General features: G+C 49.6%; 1 protein-coding gene across 7 annotated transcripts in view; it reads right to left on the minus strand.

The window, feature by feature from the left end:
• Window positions 1-704: 704 nt before the first annotated feature.
• Window positions 705-24,527, minus strand: part of Ncmap (noncompact myelin associated protein) — a 28,003-nt gene continuing 4,180 nt past the window's right edge. Inside the window, exons 1-5 of one of the 7 annotated variants that reach the window (XM_039110799.2) lie at window positions 14,292-16,189; window positions 9,796-9,979; window positions 6,605-6,687; window positions 2,969-3,053; window positions 705-2,038 (exon numbers count right to left, since the gene is read on the minus strand). In XM_039110799.2, the coding sequence (XP_038966727.1) occupies window positions 1,897-2,038; window positions 2,969-3,053; window positions 6,605-6,680 (303 nt within the window). In that variant the 5' untranslated portion in view covers window positions 6,681-6,687; window positions 9,796-9,979; window positions 14,292-16,189 and the 3' untranslated portion in view covers window positions 705-1,896. Of the gene's footprint in view, window positions 2,039-2,968; window positions 3,054-6,604; window positions 6,691-8,347; window positions 8,499-9,795; window positions 9,980-14,291; window positions 16,190-24,527 lie in introns of those variants that run through there. The other 6 variants (XM_039110800.2, XM_063288445.1, XM_063288444.1 and 3 more) reach the window with 6 other exon arrangements.

Here is a 24,527-nt window from a genome sequence, read left to right on the forward strand (position 1 = left end):
CTGGGTGTGCGTGGTGGTGCACACCTTTAACGCCAGCAGTCAGGAGATAAGAGGCAGGAGGATCTCGGTTGAGTCAAAGTCAGCCTCGTCTACATAGTTTCCGGCCAGTTAGGGCTACATAGTAAGACCCTGCTGTTTCCCCAGAACACACAAAGAAGTTGTGTGTGCCTGTGTGCCGTGCATGTGTGTGGCCTGTGCTCCCTTATGCGCATCCCCAAAGGCCAGGCGAGGAAGTCCAGTGGCCTGCTCTCCTGTTCTCTGTCTTACACTTTCTTACAGCGCTGAAGCTGGCGTCTACCTCCTCCCACTGCTGGGGCTGCAGCCGAGTCTTACTTCATGCAGCTCTCGGGCTTCGAACTCAGTCCTTTTGTTTGTGCAAGCACCCTTAGCCACTGAGCCATCTCCTTAGGGCCCCACGCAAGAATAACTTCCTGGAGCCTGTTCTGTCCTTTCACTGTGTGGCTAAGGATCGAACCCAGGTTGTCAGGCTGGGCTGCATGTGACTGCTAAGTCATCTCCTGAGCTCCCTCCCCTAATCGTTTTTTCAAGGTCAGTCAGGAAGGAGAGCGGATGTAAATCTTAATCCTAAAATGTTTGTCCTTGTTTGTGGATTGTCTTCTGGCCCAGGATCAGGGGTCAGCTGTCACAGAGAATCAGTTGACTGAGTTGCGCTTTGACCGTCTCTGCAAGGTGACAAGGAGGCATGCAGGAAATACAAGATTTAATGGGTTCCAAATACTTGTCCCCAGAGGCAAGAGGACTGCCAGGGAAGCTTAGCATCCAAATAAAAGGGAGCCAGAAAATGAGGGGTCAGGGTAGTCCACCTGGGGCAGCAGAAAGGGTCCTGAGCAGTTACCACAGCCCAGGCCCATGGGCAATGGAGCAATTCCTATCGTACAGCTAGCCTCTGCCTTTCATCCTTGAGCTAGCCTCTGCCTCTCATCCTTCAGCTAGCCTCTGCTCCTCATCTTTGAGCTAGCTTCTGCTCCTCATCCTTGAGCTAGCCTCTGCTCCTCATCCTTGAGCTAGCCTCTGCCTCTCATCCTTGAGCTAGCCTCTGCCTCTCATCCTTGAGCTAGCCTCTGCTCCTCATCCTTGAGCTAGCCTCTGCTTCTCATCCTTGAGCTAGCCTCTGCCTCTCATCTTTGAGCTAGCCTCTGCTCCTCGGGGTACCTCTTCTTTCTAACTACTAATGAAGTAGAGGTTTTGAAGAATAGTGTTTATTCTGTATTTTTTTTTAAAGAAACATCTTTGCAATGTGGTCAAAGATGGTCTTGTAATCACAGCGTTCCTGCTTTCACTGAGCACCGTGATGGCAGGCATGTGCCACCAAGTCCAGCCTCTTGTACCCTTTGTTCAAGGGGGAGAACGCTGACCAGCCATCTAGTACTGGGACAGTTAGATGTTACCAAGTTGGTTTTGTGGTTAGTTAGCCCAAGTTAGTTTCCCTGCACCTGGCTATGGGATTGAGGAAGTTGTGGACATGCCCTTAAGCTGAGATGCTCCCAGTGGCTCCTTGGGTGACATTCTCTCATTAACACTCCTGACCCTGACCAGAAGACTCAGGTGTCTGTCTGTCTGTCTGTCTGTCTGTCTGTCTGTCGAGCTGTAGCACCTGTGAGGCAAGAACCAGACTCACACCAGTCTCCCCAGCACAGTGCTTCTCATCAGATAACAAAAGAATGTCCTCAGAGCTTTGGTTGAGTGGCAGCAGGAACACGGACAAAGCTGGGATGGCCAGAGCACAATGTAGGTGAGGAAGGCTTCAAGCTGCAGGGGCTGTATGAAACGTGCCTCAGTTTACCCAACCAGAAAGGACTCGGTGAAGCTGCCAGCAGAGTGGACTTTCAGGTCATACGAGCTCTTTGCACAGGCAGGGATGGCACCAAGGCAGGGTCACCGAGTCTCCACAGGGACATCGGCAGGGTCGGAGGTCACAGCGGCAGGCTGCTGGCTGCCATTGCTGTTTGGGTCCAGGGCAGGAGGGACAGGTGGCTTTGGGCTCTTGGGCTCCAGCTCCCGCCTGGTCCTCATTCTCCTATAAGGAAGAGATGGTGAGGAAACGGGCTCTGTGAGGATGGCTCAGCATGAGGTCACATTGTCCAATAACCACGGTTACAATTGGGAAGGACCTTCAGCCTCAGCTGGGCTCACTGTGGCTCACTGTCTGTTTAAACTAAACTGCTAAACTTCAATCTGACGATGAATGGAATCCGAGCATGGCCGCAGCCCAGGCTAAAGGAAGCCATTCAAGGTTTGCAGCACAATTCCGCATGCTGAGTGTTTTGCTAGGAGTAGTTAAGAGCGTCTTATGTAATTGAGAAGAGAACTGACTTAAACCGTCTACAATTCCAGGGCTTTCAAGGCTGAGGCCAGCCTGAGCTACATAGGAAGACACTGTCTCAAGCAAACTAGAAACTGTATAGTCTATGGTTCTATGTTCCATAAAATTCAGTAGTTAACAATGATGAGTTCTGACGTGATATTCCATCCACTGATAGATCCTAACTCCTTAGGAGACGCTGGAGTTCAATGCTTCCAATAGTTTCCCATGGTAACACTCCAAAGGCTTTAAAATAACACTAAATGCTACTATTGTTGTTGGTTTTGAGACAGGGTCTTATGTAGCCCAGGCTGGCCTCAAATTCATCCTTTCGGTGCTCCTGCCTTTATCTCCTGAGTGCTCCCACACTTGATGTATACAGTGCTGGGAATCAAACCCAGGCCTTCGCATAAGCTAGACAAACACTCCACCCATCAAACCACATCCCCACCCCTGTTAGTATTACATGGTATGGGGGGAATGTGTTTCTTCCAAACCATGTGGATTGGGTTTGAACCTCAACTCTGACAAAGAGGTCAGGAGGGCAGAGACACGCATGGTAGGTGAGCTAACACTCCGCACGTGAAATGGGTAAGCTGTCTGTGTATGGGGGAGGGGAACCAAACAGTTCTGGGCATCCCATACCTGTTGTACATCTTCAGCAAGATCAGCACCAAGGTGACAATGATGACGACAACCACCACGATGGCAGCCACGATGGCTCCGGAACCTGCAGAGAAAGTGGGGAGAAGCCCTTGGCAGACACATAGGAGTCCCCAGAAACCACGTGAGCTTTGTGGTGACCCCAGGGCTCCTGTGAGCATGGCAGGCAGAGGCAGAAGCACCCCAGAAATTTGGAGGCCCCCTAGCCTGCTTTTTGTTGGAGTATGGTGGGGAAAATAACAAAGAGGCTCTGTGGAAGCAAAGTAGAAGGCCAGGACTGGGCTGGAGAGATGGCTCAGCAGTTAAGAGCACTGGCAGTTCTTCCAGAGGTCCTGAGTTCAAGTCCCGGAAACCACATGGTGGCTCACAACTATCTGTAATGAGACCTGATGCCCTCTTCTGGTGTGTCTGAAGACAGCTACAGTGTACTTATATATAATAAATAAATCTTAAAAAAAAAAAGTCAGGGGGTTGGGGATTTAGCTCAGCGGTAGAGCGCTTGCCTAGCGAGCGCAAGGCCCTGGGTTCGGTCCCCAGCTCCGAAAAAAAGAAAAAAGAAAAAAAAAAGTCAGAAGGGCAGGACTGATACTGAGGGTATCCTCTGACCTCCACATGTGTGCCAGGCACACTTATGCACACTTATGAGCAAATACAACCATAAGTGAGGGTATGCACACACGTGCGCACACACACGCGCATACACACCAAAAAGATAAATGAATTCAAAATAGGAGAGAACAGAGATGGTAAAGACATGAGCTGATATACAAATTGGGAGTAGCCCCAATGCGTCATTGTCATGCATAGTTTGGGTACAAATGTCAGCCTAATTCTCATACTAAAACCCATAGTAATGATTTGCTCCCCAGCTATTGGACTGTATTATTAATCACTGACTCTAATCAGATTTAGCCATTGAATTTATAGTTTGATGGTGCCATTTCGAGGTGACGGAAACTGTATGGAGGAGGGGCTGGGTGGGAGGAAGGAGCACTCGAGGCCCTTGAAGGTCATCTTATCATGTCTCTTCTAATCTCTGCCTCCCGGCATCCTGAGTGGGCAGCTCACCATACCCTCTCTGCCCAACGCCATCTCAGCTCAGGCCCACAGCTGAGGAGGAGCGGGGACTGAGACCTGAGCCCACACAAATCTTTAAGTTGATTTTTTTTTTCAGCATTTTGTTACATCAATAAGAAACTGAGTCTCACGTATCCCAGAATGACCTTGGCCAGTGATGGCACTGAACTCCTGATTCTCCTCCTCTGTCTCTGAAGGGCAGGGATCTGCAGGTCTGTGCCATGGTGTCTGCCTGTCTCCTCAGCTCTAAATGTGTGCAGAACAGGTCACTTCTTTTTGATAATGTGCGATTAATGTGATTTTTTTCAGATGATTTTGAAAACACAAAAATAAGCGAAACATGGGAGAGGATGTTCACTGGTCATCTACACATGTTCACATGGTTCACCTTGATGCAGCCATGGGTGAGTGTACCACAGTCTGTTAAGGTTTTAGGAATAGGGGTTGGAGGAAGAAGGCTCAGCAGTTAAGAGCACTGGTTGTTCCTACACAGGACCCAAGTTCAGTTCCCAGAACCCACACAATGTCTTACACCCTTCTGTGACTCCAATATCTGTAGGGCCTGACGCCCTTCTCTGGCATTTTTGGGTACTATACACTCCTGGTGCACACTTATGTAGGCAAAACACCCATACACATAAAATAAGAACAAATCTTTAAAACCATCACTCGGGGCTGGAGAGATGGCTCAGTGGTGAAAAGCACAGGCTGCTCTTGCAGAGGGCCCAGGTTCCATTCTCAGCATCCATACCCTCTGTGACTCTAGTTCCTGGGTATCTGTCGCCCTCTTCTGGCCTCCAAAGACACTACACACACTGTGCACTTAGATGTGACCAAACACTCATGCATATAAAACGAAGCCAAGACCATATATAACTAATCAGTATATGGCCGGGGCAGGGGCGCCTTTGGGGAACAGGACCTTGGAGTCGTTGGTATTCCTTGTTTTCCGATGTCACAGTGAGTGCACTTTGAGAAAAGTTATCCCGAATAATAATTGATGTGAGAGGGGCTGGGGATTTAGCTCAGTGGTAGAGCGCTTACCTAGGAAGCTCAAGGCCCTGGGTTTGGTCCCCAGCTCCGAAAAAAAGAACCAAAAAAATAAATAATAATAATAATTGATGTGAGAAATCCTGGTCTGTATCAGAAATCGGGCTGAGCAAGCCATGGGAGCAGGCCAGAAAGCAGCACTCCTCCATGGTCTCTGCTTACCTCAGGTTCCCATGATAGACTATGGGCTGTAAACGAAAATAAACGCTTTTCTCCCCAAGTAGATTTTAGTCATGGTGATCCTCACAGCAACAGAGACATAAATTAATATGCAGGGTCTCATATAGTTCAAGTTGATCTCAAACCTATTATGTAGCTGAAGAGAACCTTGAACTCCCAATCTTCCTGCTTCCACATCTCCAGTGCTGGGTATTGAACCCAGGCCTTCATGCCTGCTAGGCAAGCCCTTTACCAACTGAGCTACATTCTGGTCCCAACTGACTGATTTTCTGAAGAGCAGCTGTCAGCTTTTCTTATCCCACAAACCCCTGGTCTTCAATAAACACTTCCCAGAACTAACTCAGTCCCACATTCAATCATTTGCCCCTTAAGAAGTAGGAGGGATGTTTGCCTTTTAAAAATAGTTTGTAGGGGGCTGGAGAGATGGCTCAGTAGTTAAGAGCACTGACTGCTCTTCCAGAGGTCCTGAGTTCAATTCCCAGCAACCACATGGTGGTTCACAACCATTTGTAATGGGATCTGATGCCCTCTTCTGGTGTGTCTGAAGACAGCTACAGTGTAATCATATAAATAAAATAAATCTTAAAAAAAAAATAGTTTGGGGGTTGGGGATTTAGCTCAGTGGTAGAGCGCTTGCCTAGCAAGTGCAAGGCCCTGGGTTCGGTCCCCAGCTCCGGAAAAAAAGAAAAGAAAAAAAATAGTTTGTAAGCCGGATGGTGGTGGTGCACTCCTTTAATCCCTGTACTCTGGAGGCAGAGGCAGGCAGATCTCTGTGAGGCCAAACCAGTCTTCAGAATTAGATCCAGAATAGCCAGCACCACACAGAGAAACTCTCAAAACAAAACAAAAAACAAAACAAAAAAAAAAAAAAGGTATACGAGCATTTAATCTTTAATGCTGTTGTTATCTTCAAGGCAGGATCTCTTTCTGTGTAGCCCTGTCTGGTCTTTGAACTCACAGAGATCCCCCTGCCTCTGCCTCCCCAGTTTTGGAATTAGAGGTGTGCACAACCAAACTTAGCAGGCAGTTAAATTTTCAAGGAGACCTATTTCAATATCTTGAAAGATTCTAGGACTTGTTGAAGACATCGTGGAGGTACTTGCCAGGGCACATGGTGTGCTTAGCGAGCGTTTCCACAGGGACCAGGCCCTCCCCAGGGCTCGCTTACACGCTCACAACAACCTCCTGCAGGGAGGGAACTGAGGCCCAGGACGAAGAAGCCAAGAAGCCATGCACAGGGTTGTCAAGTGATGGGACCAGGAAGCTGACCCCAAAACTGGCCCTGGCGACCTTCCCCCAAGTCCACCTTACTTTTATACAGGATATCTTCTCCCCTGGTCATGTTCAGCGAGAAGACGGCGTCCCCCAGAGTGGTGGCTGTGGTCATCTCGACCCTGCTGAGAGCGAAGGAGAACTTTTGCTTAAACCGTGGATTAGTCTTACCGTGTCTGTACCAAGTGTCTTTTGCTCATTGCCTGGATGACTCTAGAATTCTCAAACACACAGTTTCTTTTGGCACCAAGTAGAAATGAGGCCCATTCCTAAAACCTATGCGAGTGAAAACAGTGCCTCAGAATTATAAGGAGCTGCCCTCCCTCCCTCCCTTCCTTCCATTTCTTCTGATAGGGTCTCATGTAGCCTAGGCAGGCTCCTCACTCCATCTATGGCTGAGGATGACCTTGAATTCCACCTCCCTAGTACTGGGATCACAGATGTGCACCACCGTGCTCAGCAAGGAACTTGGAACTTGGTTTTTCTTTTGAAAATATATTTTTTATTTATTTAGACTTACTTACTTAATTTATTTATTTATTTATTCTTTGGAAATGAGTCCTTTCACCTGCATGTATGTATGTGTGTGTGTAGTGTGGTGGAAGTCAGAAGAAGGCATAAGACCTTTTGGGACTGAATTTACAGATGGCTGTGAGCGTCCCGTGGAATCTGGGACTAGAACCCAGGTCTTCTGGAAGAGCAGCCAGTGCTCTTCAGTCCTAGAACTTGATTTTCAAAGCAGCGTGAATTCATTACACTCCTCCTAGGTCACCGCTAGGAAGACAAACTCAACCCAGTAAGGTCGGGGTGGGATGGTGTATGGTTAGCTGTCTCACCACCGGGAGGGAATACCAGGATCGACAGAGAATGCCTCAGAAGCAGAGCGGTGTTACAAATGGTTGTTTTGAACTGCAGGGCTCAGGAAAAGAAGGGAAATAAGTAAAGTTTCACGTCACTATTTTAGAGCCTAAGGATCTAGCATGCTATTCGTGTGTGAAGTGAAGCCCTGGGTTCTACCCCCATATATCTCTAATCATAAATCCAGGGATATAGAGATAGATAGATAGATAGATAGATAGATAGATAGATAGATAGATAGATAGACAGACAGACAGACAGACAGACAGACAGACATATACATAGCAGCTCCACTGGATTTGCTGAAACAAGGAACCTGCCCTCTTCTCACATTTCTTTTCTGGCTACCTCAGGCCTCAGCTCTACTCTCTAGAGCAGTGGCTCTCAACCTTCCTAACGCTGTGACACTGTATCACAGTTCTTCATGCTATGGTGATCCTAACGCTGTGACACTGTAACACAGTTCCTCATGCTATGGTGATCCTCAAGCATAAAATTATCTTCACTGCTACTTCAGCACTGTAATTTGGTGACTATGACGAACCGTGATGTAAATAGCCAACATGCGGGGTATCTCACAGATGACTCCCACGCAAAGGGTCGAGACCCACAGGTTGAGAACCACTGCTTTGCAATAAGCCTCCCCAAGAGCTTGTGACACCCCTCCCCCAGCTATAATGGCAACAGGGACGTGCCTGAGGCATGAGGGAGGCCCTCTTCACAGTTGGAGGTTCTGGTAGCTACTTCCATAGGAAGGCTCTCAGTGGCCTGGTCCTGTTCATCTAGGATAGACTCTGCCTTTGCTGTCTCAGCAAGTCCAGGGTCCTGTCTCCCACACTGGCTCTAGTGATTTTTCAGAACTTCCCACAGCTCGACGTCCCCTCCAGAAAACCTCCAGGACTCTACAGCCCTCCCCTTGCTTACCTGTCTTCTGTCCTTGGCTCTGGTCACCTGATTGCCTTAGACTGGCTGGGGCCAGCCACATGCTCCTCCCCAGCAGGAAGAACACAGCCTTAAGCCAGCCACCCTTCCCTGAAGACTCCCACCCAGACAGAGTCAGCAAAACTGCGCTCTCTCTCTCTCTCTCTCTCTCTCTCTCTCTCTCTCTTCCCACAGCCACTGTGCACCAGAAAGCACAGCTAGTGTCCTTGTCTTGGCTTTGCACATTCCTTGTCACCCCTTAAAGTAACAGCCATGTCTGGTTCTTTGTCAACTCTGTCTGCCTGCCCCAGATAAGACATCATCTCCACTTGCCGATGGGAAGACTGTAGTAAGGCCCAGAATTCCTCCCGGCTTCTGCTTGGCTGCAGAATGAAGGGCCTAAGGGAGCCGAGGGTTAAGAGCAAACTGTGAACACTACTTTTTTTTTTTTTTTTTTTTGAGACAGCATGGATTCGAGGTTGGCTTCGAACCCACTATATAGCTACTGATGAACCTGAACTGACCCTCTGGCCTCCATGTCTCCAGCGCTGGGATTCTAGGTGTGTGCACTGAACCCAGGGCTTCACGCTTGCTAGACAAGAACTCAGATTACTGAGTGACATTTCAAGTCTGGAAAGTGTTATTAGGAGTTCAGTGACCTGGTCATGGTGGTAACATCTGTAATCCCAGCCACTGGAGCAGGCCAGAGGGTCAGGATTTCAAGGTTATCCTCAGCTACAAACAAGACTGGAGGCTAGCCCAGGATAAGTGAGATACTATATCTCAAAACAAACAAATAAACTAACAAAAAAACAGCCTAAGGATGAGATTCAGGATGGAAGGCTCCTTGCTCTGTTCTTGAGGAAGGATCCCTGCCTTGGCCTCCACAGCCGGGCAGAGGCGCTCAGATGCATTTGCCCACACCTTCTGTCTAGCTCCACGGCTTCCTATACGAGACGCCACAGGACACAGGGTTTCCTCTCCCATGGCTTCCAATCAGGACCTGAGGCTCAGCACTGCCAAGTTCATAGCCTGAAAGCTATGGAGCCGCTATGTGAACATCACTGTGCCAACTGTAGCACCGGCATTCTACCCTGAGATGACCGGTCACTGTAATAACACACAGACGCACACATACACACACGTGCATATACATACCCACTCCCACCCACACCACTAGTCACACAAATACACACACGTGTAGATATGCGCATATAAACATATACACACATACATATACCTCATACCCACTCCCACCCACTCTCCTATTCACACAAATACACACATGTACTTATGAACATATAAACACATATACATACATATACCCTCATACCTATTCACATCGTTACATCCAAGCATGAACACACACACACACACGCATACAAACACAGGCACAAATACACGTGCACACACACATACACACACACGCGCGCACGAACACACGCACTAACCAGTGAGAAGCCTCCCAAGGGCACAGGACACAGGCTCCTCCTCGGGTCTGTCTGGGTTCACCTCCGGGGCGCCGGGTTCAGGTGCCGCTGGCCAGTCACTCCTCCTTCAGGAAGAACAGTGAGTGATCCCAGAGCCGATCTTGCCTCATCCCGGCAGTGAGAGCTCTCAATGGCATCTCTGTTCCTGCCACATCAGAGAAGGTGGGAGGAGGGCGGTGAACATCAGTGGCCAAGGATGTGGGTGTTTTCATGTGTGGGGGCCCCAGCAACTGTAGTTAATGAAGCCAGACCCAAGACAGGGGGGACTGAGTTACTGAGTGTGCCCATGGCTGTGGGACGTTGGGGATACTCTAGGGAGGGCAAGGCTGGCTTTTGCAGACCAAGGCTAATTTCACAACTACAGTAATGAGCATGACTCTTGGGCTTCACTGGCAGGATCCCATCCCACCCTCATCTTCATTCTGGAGAGGAATATGCAGCCACCGTGCCCATTGTACAGAGGAGGCACCAGAGGCTGAGTGGACAGGAGCCTCACCTAGTGTAGCTGTTAGCAAAAGCTGTACGCGGCTGGGCTCTGGGAAGGCACAGCTGGTCTCCATGAATCCCCCTCAGATTGCTTCCCAGAGAACACACACAGAAGAGATGGTCTTCGTGAGCATTGAGATAGACGGAAACCCACCAGGGCTAAGGAAGGTTCCAGGTTCTGCTCATGGAGCCACAGGGCTTACCCTGGCCTTTGACCCCAGCTCCTGCTCTGCCCGCCCTTGACCAGACTCAGAATCCACCTTCAGCCTGACTTAATTCTCGCTAGTCTCCACAAGGGCCGGTTGTTAACTGCCTCTTAACTGGTCCTGTGTGGGGGCTGGGCTGGGAAGTGGGAGGTCATGACCCTTTACTTACTGACTCATCCCCCTTTGATTACCCCTGGGGTCAAGTGTAAGACATGCTAAGAGGTTAAATGCTGTCCCTCCAGCATCTCAAATACAACATCTCCGCTCTTGCCCTCTGTCCAGGCTCCTCCCTGGATAAGACAAGAAAACCAAATCCCCAGCAGACAAACTCACAAATAACCAACCACAACCCAGTGTTGCAGTAAACCGTGAAAGCCATTCATCTTCCATGGGTGGGACAGAGCCTGATAGGTAGCACTCTTGCCTAACATGTATGAAGCAGCTTCAGGCTCTGTCCTCAACACTGCATAAACGGTGTGCACACCTAAAGCCTGGAAGGGTCAGAAATTAAAGGTCATCACTGGCTGCCCATCGAGTCTGAGTCTGGGCTACATGAGACCCTTGTCTCAAAATTAAAAAAAGAAAATCGGGGCGTTTGCTGCCAAACCTGATGATCCTAGTCCAATCCCCAGGACCCACATGATTTATAGAGGGGACTTGTACAAGTTGTACTTTAAGCTCTACACATGCATACACACAAAATAAATAAATAAAAACAAACGAGATTAAAGAAAGTCTCGACTTTCTGAAATACTGGAGCTCATTGGAGCTACAGACAATGACCCTCACTTCAGCACTTGGTCGTTTTCATCCGCTGGTCCTACTCCCTTCTGCCACCTTTTCCCCATACCAACCCTGTCTGGTTCAGGAGCTCTGCTTTGTGTGAAACCTCATGGATACTAGGTCGGCGGGTAGCGGGGTGGCAATTCTACCTGTGTCCAGTAGGTGGCGATAGCAGTTAGCTGTAAGTTGGTAATTGGCCTGCCAAACCCAAGAATTTTTCTGCCCTGGAAAAGCAATTCTGTGGTCTCTGAAGTCTTCTTCTGTGGGTTAAATATCTTCCATTTCAGCAGTTCTTAAAGTGGGCTAGAGGGAGCCTGTGATACGTATAATGGATTTTTTTCTTCTGGGGAACACAGACTTTTTACATAGACCAGACTGGTCTCAAATTCCCAGACATCCAAGTGCTGGGATTAAAGACCTGTTGCCCTCATGCTAGGCTCAGAATGACTTTTTTTTTTTTTTTTTTATATCCCTGATCTCTGCCTGAATTCTGTCATTACAACCTGACCTCCTCACCCAATGTCTTTCACAATTCCTTTTTGGACCTGTTTCAGTAAAGCTTTTCCATTAGTCTTGTGGGGATTCGATTAGAAATATACTGTGCGCTTACCTAGGAAGCGCAAGGCCCTGGGTTCGATCCCCAGCTCCGAAAAAAAGAACCAAAAAAAAAAAAAAAAAAAAAAAAAAGAAATATAGCTGGATGTGGTGACACACACCCAGGTACCCCAGTCCTCGGGAGGATCATGAGTTGGAAGTCAGCCTGGAGTGCAGAAGGCTGTGTCTCAAAAAACAAAGAAACACTGGGTTCGATCCCCAGCTCCGGAAAAAAAAAATAGAAAAAAAAACAAAGAAACAACTGGCTGGGGTGTGGCTCATGCCCTGGGTATAGTGGCATATGTGTGACCTAGCACTCTCAGACAGAGCTATAGGCAGGAGAATCAGGAGACAAGGTCACCTACCTGGGTTGAGATGTCACCTAAAACGGGGTAGGGAGAGAGAATTCCGCTAGCCAAGAACACAATGAAACCAGTATACTCCTCACTCTCTGGACAGACAGGTGACTGATCTGCTGGGGTTCAGTAGATGTGCTATACTGGAAACCAAGCTCCCCGTCAAGGCCAAGGGATATACCCCTCACCCCCCTCATCCTCTGTTCTCTGTATCCTCTGTGAGAACCCTAGGAGGCAGCTGCTAGTCTGAACACTGGAGTCCACTGCCTTCTCCTCTACAATCAGGGAAACTGAGGACCAAGAGAGCCCTGGGATGCATGCACACAGAGAGGAGGTGTAGAGCAGAGAGTGCAACAACAGCAAAGAGAGGCATAAAATAACTATCTGGCGATCAGTCACGACCAGGCCTCCATAGAACCCCGCCCCGTGTCGGATGCCCTGCCGTGACCAAACTGTTCCCATAAAGCACTGAGAACTCGGAGTTACTTCTAGTCACTTACTGAAAGCAAGATGCAGAAAGGATAACTCAGCAGGTAAAAGTGCTTGGAGTACAAGTGGAACGACCCAAGTTCGATCCCTGGGACCCTCCCCTGAATCAATCTCTCTCTCTCTCTCATATGCGCACACACACACACACACACACACACACACACACGTGTGCACACACACACACGTGTGCACACACACATCATACATACACATAATAATAATGTTTTCCCTACCCCAACAGTCACATCTGTGTGTGCATGTGGAGGACAGAGGTTAACCTTGGGTGTCATTCCTCAAGTGCCAGCCACGTTTTATGAGACAGGATCACTTGCTGGCCTGCAGTTCATCTCGTAGGCTAGACTGGCTGGCCAGCGAGCCCTAGGAATCCTTTTGTCTCTCCCCCCCACTCCCAGCTCTGGAATGAAAGGCATTACCATGTTCCCTAGCACCTTGTGTGGGTGCAGGGAGTCAAATTCAAGTCCTCATGCTTGTGAGGCAAAGCACTTCATTGGCCGAGCCATCTCTCCAGTGCATCCCCTCCATTGTTTTTAGATTTATTGATTTTTTATTATCATATGTGTGTGTGAGAGTTTTGACTGTTCATGCACCCCAGGCTACCTGGTGCCCACAGAGGTCTGCAGAGGGTGTAGGATCTCCTAGAGTTGGAGTTATGGATGGTTGGGAGCCACCATGTGGAGGCTGTAATCAAAACTGGGTCCTCTGAAAGAGTAACCAGAGCTCTTGACCGCTGAGCCATCTCTCCCGCCTGTTTTTGTTTGTCTTGAGAAATAAGGCCAGCTGATAATCCCAGTTACTCTACAGGCTGAACTGCTACAAGTTTGAGTTCAGACTGGTCTTACTATGTAACCTAAGCTGGCTCTACATTCCACCCCCACCTCAGTTTCCCAAGTGCTGGGGTCACAGCCCCGGGCACAGTACGTGACATGGTTTAGGTTTGAGCTCCTGCTTCTCCCTCTGCCATTCCCAAGGATGCGGCAGGCTCCAAGTGCTTACCATGGATTGCTTACGTCAAAGAAAAGCTCGCTAGAGTAGTGGTTCTCAACCTGTGGGTCGAGACCCCTTGGAGGGGGGTCTCATATCAGACATCCTGCACATCAGATATTTACCTCGAGATTCATAACCGTAGTGAAATTACAGTGATGAAGTAGCAATGAAATAATTGTAGGGTTGGAGTCAGCACGGCATGAGGAACTGTATTAAAGGGTCACAGCTGGGGGTTGGGGATTTAGCTCAGCGGTAGAGCGCTTGCCTAGGAAGCGCAAGGCCCTGGGTTCGGTCCCCAGCTCCGGAAAAAAAAGAACCAAAAAAAAAAAAAAAAAAGGGTCACAGCATAGGAAGGTTGAGAATCACTGCGCTGGACAAGGGTGTCCCAGGAACCCAGCTCTATGGTCTAGGCAGGCCAGTCTTTCAGAGAGCCCATTTTTCCTGGTCTCACAACTACGCCTGTTCATGGGACGATGGTGGAGACCCCGAGAGACGGAACGTTGGCTTGAGAGGGAGGGGATGTGGATTTAAATCTTACCTTTGTTGTTCGCTTTGCTGTGGGATTGCTCCAAAGCCACTCGTTCTGTCCAGAGTGCAGTTTTCTGTCCTGTGGAATGGCCAGCCGGGACCCACTGACCTTCCTCCCAGCTGCTTACTACCTTAAAACTTTGGGCTTCCTGAGTGGTTCAGGACGTGGCCCCCTCACGCTCCCAAGCTGGCTTGCCTCCCACACCCTCCATTCCAGAAAGAGCACACCCCCTGTTTCCTGCCCAAGTCAGGACCTGGCAGGGCTGGGTTGCAGGGAGGACAGCAGAGAGACCAATCCCGGCTTCCGAAGCTGCCCGCGGTGAGCGCTGGATGGCTGCCAGCCACAATAGGGCCTCAAGATACAGAGGGGCATTTGTCCGGGGCCCTGAAGCCTCATGTAAACCTGCACTCTTGCTTTGACAAGCCACCTTCTTTTCTCCACAGCCTCCTGGGCTACAGGAGCAGCTCCTGCTTGGTTGTGAGGTGGGATGGGTAGGCTGTGCAGATCCCTCTGTGGGGCTAGAAGCTTCGGGAAGAGAGGCAGACCATCATTCGTGCAGAGTCACGTCGAGGGTCACAGACAGGGTAGAAGGAAGGCACAGTGGAAGACAGGAAATGCTCTGAACATGGCCAGGGATGGTTCTGGACTCCCTTACTAACTAGACAAGAGACTGGACACAGAACCCCCTTCTCTCCAGGCTTTGGCTTCCTTGGCTGTAAAATGGGGTGATGGTCTTGCCTCTATCAAATAAAGTCACCAGTGAGGACCCAGTGGGGTATAGTGACGACCACAAAGTTTGCACCCAGATGGGCTTAGGTCTAAAATGCTACCTGTAGGCGGGGGGATGCAATTCAATTGGTAGTGTTTACCTACAGGCTGTAGGTTCCATCCCCAGCACAGCATAAACTGGGGGTGACGGAGCACACCTGTAATCCCGGCACCCAGGGGGTGATGTAGAAGGGGCAGGAGTTCAAGGTCACCCTCAGCTACATGAGGCCCCATCTCAGCAAAAGAGAGTATGAGTCTCTTGCTTGCCGCTGTGACAAAAGCCTTGACAAAGTCAACGTAAGGAAGGGCTTCTTTGGCTCACGGTTTGAGGGTACAACAGTCATGGTGGGGAAGGGCTGGTGGCAGAGAGGTGGCTGGTCACATTGCGTCTGGAGTGAGGAAGGAGACTGGTCAGGAGTCAGTAGTGTGCCGGCACTTAGGTGGCATTTTCCTTTGCCATCCCAGGGTACACGGTGGTGCTGGTAGAATTTCGGATGGGTCTGCTCACTCTACTTATCCTGGTCTAGGACCGTCCTCACAGACAGGCCAAGAAGCCTGTGGAGTCAACAGTTAATATTTCCCACCACACCTCTATTGGCTTTTTATTTTTTTAATTTGGGGGTGGTGTCTCTTTCACCTTAAAATGCGTTCCCTGATTTCTTCTTTCCTTTTTGAGACAAAGCCTTACGTCATAGGCCAGGTGAGCCTGAAATTCACCATCCTCCCACCCCAGTCTCCTAAATTCTGAGATTCCAAAGGGGAGCCCCCACCAACTGTCCATTCCCTGTCCCTGATTTGATTTGATTTTACTTTTTTATTAGTTTGTTTGGTTTTTGGAGACAGGGTTTTTCTGTGTAGCCCTGGCTATCCCAGAACTCACTTACTCTGTAGACCAGGCTGGCTTTGAACTCAGAGATCTGCCTGCCTGAGTGCTGGGACTAAAGGCGTGTGCCACCACTGCCTGGCTTTCCTATCCTTGAATTTAAAATAAGCTATAATATCACTGGGGGGGGGGGGCTTCAAAATATTGTGGGTCGCCCTGCAGTACCTGGTGGCTCTCACATGGGTTCAGGATTCTCTAGCTGCCCGTCTGTCTGGGGATCCTCTTCCATATCTGCCAAACCCCATCTCTTCACCTCAGAGGATTCTCGACAGCTCAGAGTTTGGGGACCTGATGCCTCACTGCAGAGCTGAGCTCAGGGCCTAGGATTTGTGAAAAACGTCTTCCTTTCTGTGTGGCACATATTTGGTCCCAGAGGCTGTATATATTTTGTTTCTAGAGGCTGACTGGGTCCCAGGAACTTCAGTCATGGGTGGGGCATCCTGCTGTGGTCAAGGTCACTGTGTGTTTTAGCCGATCAAGAACTGGGATGGCAGATGGCAAGCACTCATAATGGCTCCACGTCTGAGGTCTCACGCTGTCATCTGAAGCCCCATCACACCCTTTCCACTTCACACGCAAGGACCCTTAGATTCTGAGAAACTAACTCATCTGGGTCACCTGTATCAGAGCAGGACTCCAGATCCCTTGTGCTTCCCAGAGGCCCCACTGTCTCCCTCAGCATGCTGGAGGGACTGTAGAAGACACTCTAAGGTGTGCAGAGATCAGACAAGTGTATTGGGCATATAAGAGGCCGGACAGATGACCTGGCTATGCCAGGGCAGTGAGCAGGGAAGGTACCCTGTCACTGCAGGTTTCTGGGAACTGTGTGTCCCCAGCTGGCTCTGAGTGTCAGGGAACCTTGGCCAGGAGGGGCTGTTGCTAAACAGGCCAGCAGGGACTTCATTTCGTTACCAAGAAGTCCAGAGTCACATCTGTTTACCACAAACCAGAGAGCTGCAGAACTGTGGCATGGACTCCATCCATTCAGGGGCCTTTAAGTAGTTATGAGGGAGAAGCTCAGAGTCATAGAGGAGAGGGGTGAAGGCAGGAGGCCCTGGGTCCAAAGTTTACGTTGGGAGCTTACAGGCATCGTTTACTTTACAGAGATTTGCAAGGCAGAGAGAGAAAGAGGGACCTGGCTGGGCTCAACTGTGGGAATGGAAAAGGTGGGGGTGGGAGCATTCAGGCAGGGGGAGGGGATCGCCTGGCCTGGGATTCTGGACAAAAGAGAACTGAGCTCTGGGTATTTGTCACGTTCTGCTTCCCGACTGTGCGACCAGCTTCCTCCATACCATGCCTCCCAGGCCGTCATGGACTGTGCCCCTCAACTATGAGCCAAAATAAGCCCTTTCTCCCTAGAGCTGCTTTAAAGACAAAAAAGATTTATTTATGCACGCGAGTACACTGTCCAACCTTCAGACACGTCAGAAGAGGGCACCAGATCCCATGACAGATGGTCGTGAGCCACCATGTGGTTGCTGGGAATTGAACTCAGGACTTCGGCAGCCCACCCTCCAAAGGGGCTTTTTATCGGGGCGTTGTATCATAGCAGCAGGACAGTAACTGAGACGGTGTGGGTTTGTTGTTTGGGTGAAACGAAATATGTACCAAAAAACTCCCAGCTGTCAGAAAGCTGCACTGGACAGATTCGCTTCCCTCCCGAATCTGCTGGAAGGTCTCCACATTACTCCCAGCTTGCATTCCGATCAAGACAAAAATCAGAGCTGGGGGTGGGGTAATGGGGGGAGGGGCAGGTGGGGGTGCATGGTGCTTGGTCAAGCACTTGCCTCAAAAGCACGAGGACCCAAGGAAAAAGGCTGGGTGTGGAGGGGCGTGTCTGTCTGTCTGTCTGTCTGTCTGTCTTTCTGTCTGTAAGTAAATTCAGGGATAGGGAATTGGGGAGCAGAGGGAGGTAGATCTCTAGTAGTAGCCAGGCCAGCTAGGACTGAGAGCTTGCCCATGTGGTGAAGTTTCAGGCCAATTGGAGACCTCGTCTTAAATGTAAGTTGGAAGGTGTTTGAGGATCAGCACCCATGGTTGTCCTCTGACCTTTGTATGCATGCACCACACGCACCCCAACCCTCAGCACGCGCATGCATGCACACACAGAAAAATAAAATAAAACCAGGTTGGGCTCTAAGGGAAGGGAGAAAAGGAAGCCCGAGGGATGTCAAGCTATCCACGCTCAAAATGTGTACAAGACTAAGAGAAAAGAGATTAACTTCATTTATTTGCTCCTTCTTCTTGCCATGTCGACTTAATGGTTACATAAGTGACATAGTTACATGTCCTCCAGGCATCCTGTTTTCTCTGCCCCTAGGCCCCCATTCTGAGCATAGACAGTAGCCCGGGGGCGGGGTGGGGAGGCAGACATGGAACCATCAGGTGAGGACCGAGCTCGGGTTGCCCAACCTGCCTGGAAGGAGGCAGACAGGGCCCTAATAGGTCTTGGGTAGCTGAGCATGAGGAGACTGCAGCCAGGCTGAGAGTCACGGCCCCAAGTACAAGGGGAGGCCTGGCACCTCTCCTGCTCCTCCACCCACCCATCACCCACACACACCACATGCTCCACACACACCAAACACTCCACACACGCCACAGCTGGACTCTTCAGGAACACTCGGTTTCCCCCACAGGGTGTCACCTTTGTCTTGCATGGGATGGCCCTGCTTTCTGTCCTCCATGTCTTGGTGTGTCATGGGAAGGACAGCTTTGGAACTGGTCCTGGGTTTGAATTCTGGTCAAAACCCCTCCATCTCCATCAGGTGGCTTGTACCTTGTCACATCAGAGATAACTCTCAAAAACAAGTGGCAACGACTTAGCATGGACACTGGGGCCCAGGAGGAGTCTTGCCGCCTAAGTCACTTAGCCAGGTGCAGTGACCCCTACCAGCTCAGCCATGGTCACTGAAGAAGTCCCAGACGCTCACTCCAGTTGGGAGTCTCTCCCCTGGGACTTGTCTCTGCCTCTCCCAAGTCCCCTTTTGCTGCAGTGGACACATGGATGTGTCTGTCTGTCTTGCTTGTTCTTCAAAGTGCTCTTGGAGAACAAAACTGCCTCAGTCATCACCGTCTTGCAGTATCCAACCCGGAGCCGCCTTCTGGAAGGCTCTGGAAGGGGTAAAGGGGGGCAGCCTGTACAGAGCATCGAGGCATGTGATGGACATGGAGGGACTTGTCTGACAAGGGTGAGTCCGTGAGTTTGGGTGACAGCCAGGTGCAGGAGTGTGGGACCTCACAAGCTTCCGACCCGAAGCTTCTATTTTGCCTGGACTCAGATCAAATTTATTTTTCCAATCAGAACCCAGGTGGCACATGTCTTTAATTCCAGCTCTCAGGGAGCAGAGGCGGGTGGATCTCTGTGAGTTTCCAGTACAGCCAGAGCTCCATAGTGAGACTCTGTCTCAAAACCAAAGTCAAAACAAAGCAAAAAACATAAAGGGACACTGGAGGTTGGGCAGTGGTGGCACACACCTTTAATCCCAGCACTCGAGAAGGAGAGGCAGAGGCAGATGGATCTCTGAGATCGAGGCCAGCCTTGTATACAGAGAGTTCTGGGGCAGCCAGGGCTACACAGAGAAACCCTGACTTGAAAAACCAAACCAAACTAAGAACAAGCAAACAACAACACAACAGGACGTGGGAGCTGGGTGGGGTGGGTGGGGTGGCGCATGACCGTGACCCCAGCACTCATGACTCGGAGACGGCAGGATCAGAAGTTCAAAGCCCGTCTCAGCTGTATTGTGAGTCTGAGAAGTTGTCTTAAAAAAAATCACGTGGGCTGGAGAGATGGCTCAGCGGTTAAGAGCACTGACTGTTCTTCCAGAGGTTCTGAGTTCAAATCCCAGCAACCACATGGTGGCTCACAACCATCTGTAATGAGATCTGATGCCCTCTTCTGGTGTGTCTGAAGACAGCTACAGTGTACTCATATATAATAAATAAACAAATCTTTAAAAAAAAATCACGCTTCAGGGGCTGGCAAGGTGGCCTGGTGGGTAAGGTCTTACAATCTGTAAGCCTCACAATCTGAGTCCGACCTCCAGAACCCACAAGATGGAAGGAGGTCGCTAGCCCCCCACATGTGTGCCATGGCGTATGGCCCTCCAAAATACATAACAGTAATAAAACATTAAAAGCAAAACTGCAGGGCTGGGGAGGTGGCTCAGCGGTTAAGAGCACCGACCGCTCTTCCAGAGGTCCCGAGTTCAATTCCCAGCAACCACATGGTGGCTCACAGCCATCTGTAATGAGATCTGATGCCCTCTGCTGGTGTGTCTGAAGACAGCGACAGTGGACTCACGTACATGAAATAAATAAAATCTTTAAACAAAAACAAGAACAACAAACAAAACAAAACTGCATTTGAAAGGGCTCGGTGTGTAGTTGCAATTCTACAGTCACACAGATGGCACTAAACTAGATGGGCCACAGAACAAAGCCAAAGGTCATAAATCTGGGAAAAGGACAGACAGGGAGGAGGGCAGGGGTGGGTGAGGGCTGAGATGGTTGGAGGCTGATAAGAGGGGACGGGGAATAGAAGGGGAGGGGGCCAGCCAGAATGTATCATAAATAAGCATGAAACGGTCAAGGAACTAACTTAAGCAAACAAAGGCAACCAGAATTCTGTACTGGGAAGCTGGCCCAGCCAGTGAGGGGCTCACCTGAGTTCACACTCTAGAACTCAGGTAAAAGCCATGCGTGGCCCCGGCTTCACTCTCAGTGCTGGGGAGGCAGAGAGAGATAAGAATCTCTGGACCTCACTTGGCTGGCAGGCCTAGCCTCAAGGATGACTTCCCCGGGAAATGAAGGAGGCATGGTGGTGTGCGTTTCAATTCCTATCACCCTATTAGTGGCAGATAGGAGGGCCACAGATTCAAGGTCATCCCTGGCTAAATGGCCAGCCTTGGCTACGTGAGACCTCATCTCAAACAAACCAAACCAAACAAATAAACAGAAATTAAAAACAACAAAGACAAACAAACAAAAAGCAAACCAAAACAGAAGCCAAGTGCTTTGGAGACCCTGGGAGGCTTAGCAGCCAGGTTAGTACTGGCACAGTGTGCTTTAGTCTCCCCGGATGGAACCAGGCCATGGCTCGCCCTTGGCTTAGCAGTTCCTGCGGCCTGTCTTTCTCGCTGGGTGGCTTAGGCTGCCAGGCTCCCAGGTGAGCCCGTTCTCAATGATCACCAAACACCCGACATTCCAGTATTGAGAGGAAGCCCTGATCACAAGAGGACCTCAAGTTCAAGGTCTGCCTGGGCTGTGCCGTGAGACACAGGCCTGTCTCAAACCAAAGAAAAAAGATCTGTGTATGTAGCTCAATCTGCAGAGTGCCCTGCCAAGCATGGCTGGCGTGGTGGGGCAGGTCTGTAACCCCAGCACCCTGGAGGCGGAGGCAGGAGGTTCAAGGCCCAGTCTCAAACAAAACTAAACAGCCTCCTCTCTAGAGGGCCGAGCCCTGCCTACACCCTGCTCCCCACTCTGCCGGGTCAGTATTGACTTTTTTTTGTTTCTTTTCATAGTTAACTATTTCCTCCTCTGTGGGTCTTTGTGCCCCACCTTCCGAGGCTTTGTTTATTTGCTTAGGAATACTTTCACGGTGAGTTCCTGTTTAGAGGACAGGTTGGCTGGCCTTAGGGCTACAGATTGAAAGGTCCCTTTCTTTCCCTTCCAAGGACACTGCCACCTCCGCTTCCTTTATCAGTCGAGTGGTTTGCTGGCTCTCTGCTCTCGTCCTGGCCTTTCCCCCTTTAAAAATAAAAAAAAAAAAAAAAAAGATAAATAAAAAGCCTACGTTCTGTAGAGGCATGGAGACCAGAAGAGGATGTTGGATCCCTTGGAACTGGGCTTACAGATGGTTGTGAGCCACCACTCCTCCTCGGGTGCTGGGATTTGAACCTGAGTCCTCTGGAAGAGCTGCCAGTTCTCTTAACTGCTGAGCCATTCCTCAGGACTGTCCTTCATGTTTTCAACCTCAGCTTCACTGTGGTGTCTATGTGTGTGGGAGGGCTATTTCAACGTTGGTTATTCTGAGTCCCCCAGTTGTTCTCCACCTGTGGGCCTTGACCCCCTGGGGTAGAACTACCCTTTCACAGGGGTCCTGTATCAGACATTCTGCATATTGGATATTTACATTTCGATTCATAACAGTAGCTAAATTACAGTTATGAAATAACAAAATAATTTTATGGTGGTGGTGGGGTCACCAAATCATGAAGGGTCCCGGCATGTGGAAGGTTAAGAGCCACTGCGCTCTCCTGTCACTTTTGAATATTAAGCCTGAGTTCCTTTCTCAGTGAATTCCTTGTTGACCTCTTTTTGGGTTTCTTTCCTTTTCTTTCTTCCTTTTCCCTCCTTGGCAGATTCTTACATAGCCCGGTTGGCTTCGACCCCTCTATGTATCTGTGGATGACCCCGAACTTGCAATTCTCCTGCCTCCACCTCCCAAGGACAGGGGTGACAGATGCACAGCGTCATGCCCAGCGCCTCCCCTCTCCTGTGTGAGGACCCACGTCTCCTTCTGTGATGTGGCTTTGCACGTGGCTGGATTATTATTGTCTTTTTTTTTTTTTTCTTTTTTTTCGGAGCTGGGGGCCGAACCCAGGGCCTTGCGCTTGCTAGGCAAGTGCTCTACCACTGAGCCAAATCCCCAACCCTATTATTGTCTTTCACAGAAGTCATATCAGGGTCTAAAATGTCCCTGCTTCAGTCACTGATCTAGTGCATGTGACCAAGGCAACTTACAGAATAGAGCAGTTAACCAGGGGCTTACGTTTCAGAGAGTGAGTTCATGACCATCGTTTCAGAGAGTGAGTTCATGACCATCGTGGTGCGGAGCATGGAGGCAGGTATCATACTGGAGCAGTAACCAAGAGAGAGAGAAAGAGGGGGGGGGGGGAGAAGGAGAGGGAGAGGGAGAGGGAGAGAGAGAGAGAGGCACAGAGACATGGGCTTTTGAAACATCAAAGCCTATCCCCAGTGACACACCTACTCCGACAAGGCCACACCCCCTAATCCTTCCCAAACAGTTCCACTAACTGGAAATGAAGCATTCAAATACACAAGGCAGCCTGCCCTTGGCTCTTCATTAACCCCTGGTGCAGAATCTCGCATTCCCTTCCCTGCTAAGCCGAAAAGCCAGCGGCTTCCCCCTCAGTGCTGAAGGAGGCAGAATATTAGTGCCCTTGAACTGAGCTACGGGAAAGAGGCAACCAAGTGTTCCCAGACAGCTGTGGCAGGCTTGTAAAAAATACAGTAGCCTCTGATAATGGAGTAAGTTATTTCTTCCCAGGTCAAAAAGGTTTTTTTTTTTTTTTTTTTTTTTTTTTTTACAGTTGTTGTCTGAACAAACGCTATTGGTTCTGAAGGAGAGCATTCATTTCCCCTCATCCAATCATATAACACCAAGGCTTGAAAGCCCCAGCTTGTGCAGTTTCCATATTTACCAGAACCCCTGCATTCCTAGCCTGCAGAGCAGGGAAGGTTGCATCCCAATCTCGAACAATGAAGACTCTTTTGTGTATTTGCATATCTGTCATCTCCTGGGGTCTCCCCCCACCAACTGAGCCTAACCATAAGAGCATACAGGACTCATTCTCTTTCAAACCGCATCCCTGGTCTCCAGCTGGTGACATTTTTTGGAGAGGTTTTGGAACAACCTACGAGTATGTGTGAATTCCTGTTGTCCACGTGGTGGTGACAGCAAGTCTCTGAGGTGGCCCACGAAGGTTACAACCACCTCTGGTTTGGAGTGAACTACTCCTCAAGCCTCCAACACTACAGATGGTGCCGCCATCCCTTCTCCATGGTTGAGTAGCCAGAAAAATATTAACAACCCTAGAAGCTACTGAAGATGGACGCCTCCCCCTCCCTCCCTCACGGTCCAGGTTGGACTCCATCTCCTATTTCCCCTGCCTTCGGATTTAAATTACCACAAGTGAAGTGGGGTTTTATTAAAGCCCATTATGGAAAAGCTAATTCTTCCTGGTCAAAAATTAGAAACCGAGGGCTGGAGAGATGGCTCAGTGGTTAAGAGTGCTGACTGCTCTTCCAGAGGTCCTGAGTTCAAATCCCAGCAACTACATGGTGGCTCACAACCATCTGTAATGGGATCTGATGCCCTCTTCTGATGTGTCTGAAGACAGCTACGGTGTACTTATATATAATTAATTAATTAATTAATTAATATAAACAAAGAGACTCTAACTTGGTAATAAGATGTGAAGACACTGACTACCTGATTATACATACCATTTTAGGCTTTTTTTTTTTTTTTTTTTTTTCCCGGAGCTGGGGACCGAACCTAGGGCCTTGTGCTTGCTAGGCAAGCGCTCTACCACTGAGCTAAATCCCCAACCCCTTTAGGCTTTTTTAAAAAAATTAGAATCTGAATTCCACCTCTGGCTGACATTCTAAACTACCCGGAACATCACACACTCCTGCCTCCTTCCTAGCAAGTGGTTACTTTCAAGGAGACCTGTTGAAAGCTTCTGAAGTCAGTTGTTCCGGGTCTTCAGGGTCCACGCGCCTGGGCGGGTTCAGTAAGTCACAGCTGAATCTATTCAGAACTAGGCTGGCTAGATGGCTCATGG

This window comes from Rattus norvegicus, chromosome 5 (assembly GCF_036323735.1).
Source record: "Rattus norvegicus strain BN/NHsdMcwi chromosome 5, GRCr8, whole genome shotgun sequence".
NCBI lineage: Eukaryota > Metazoa > Chordata > Mammalia > Rodentia > Muridae > Rattus > Rattus norvegicus.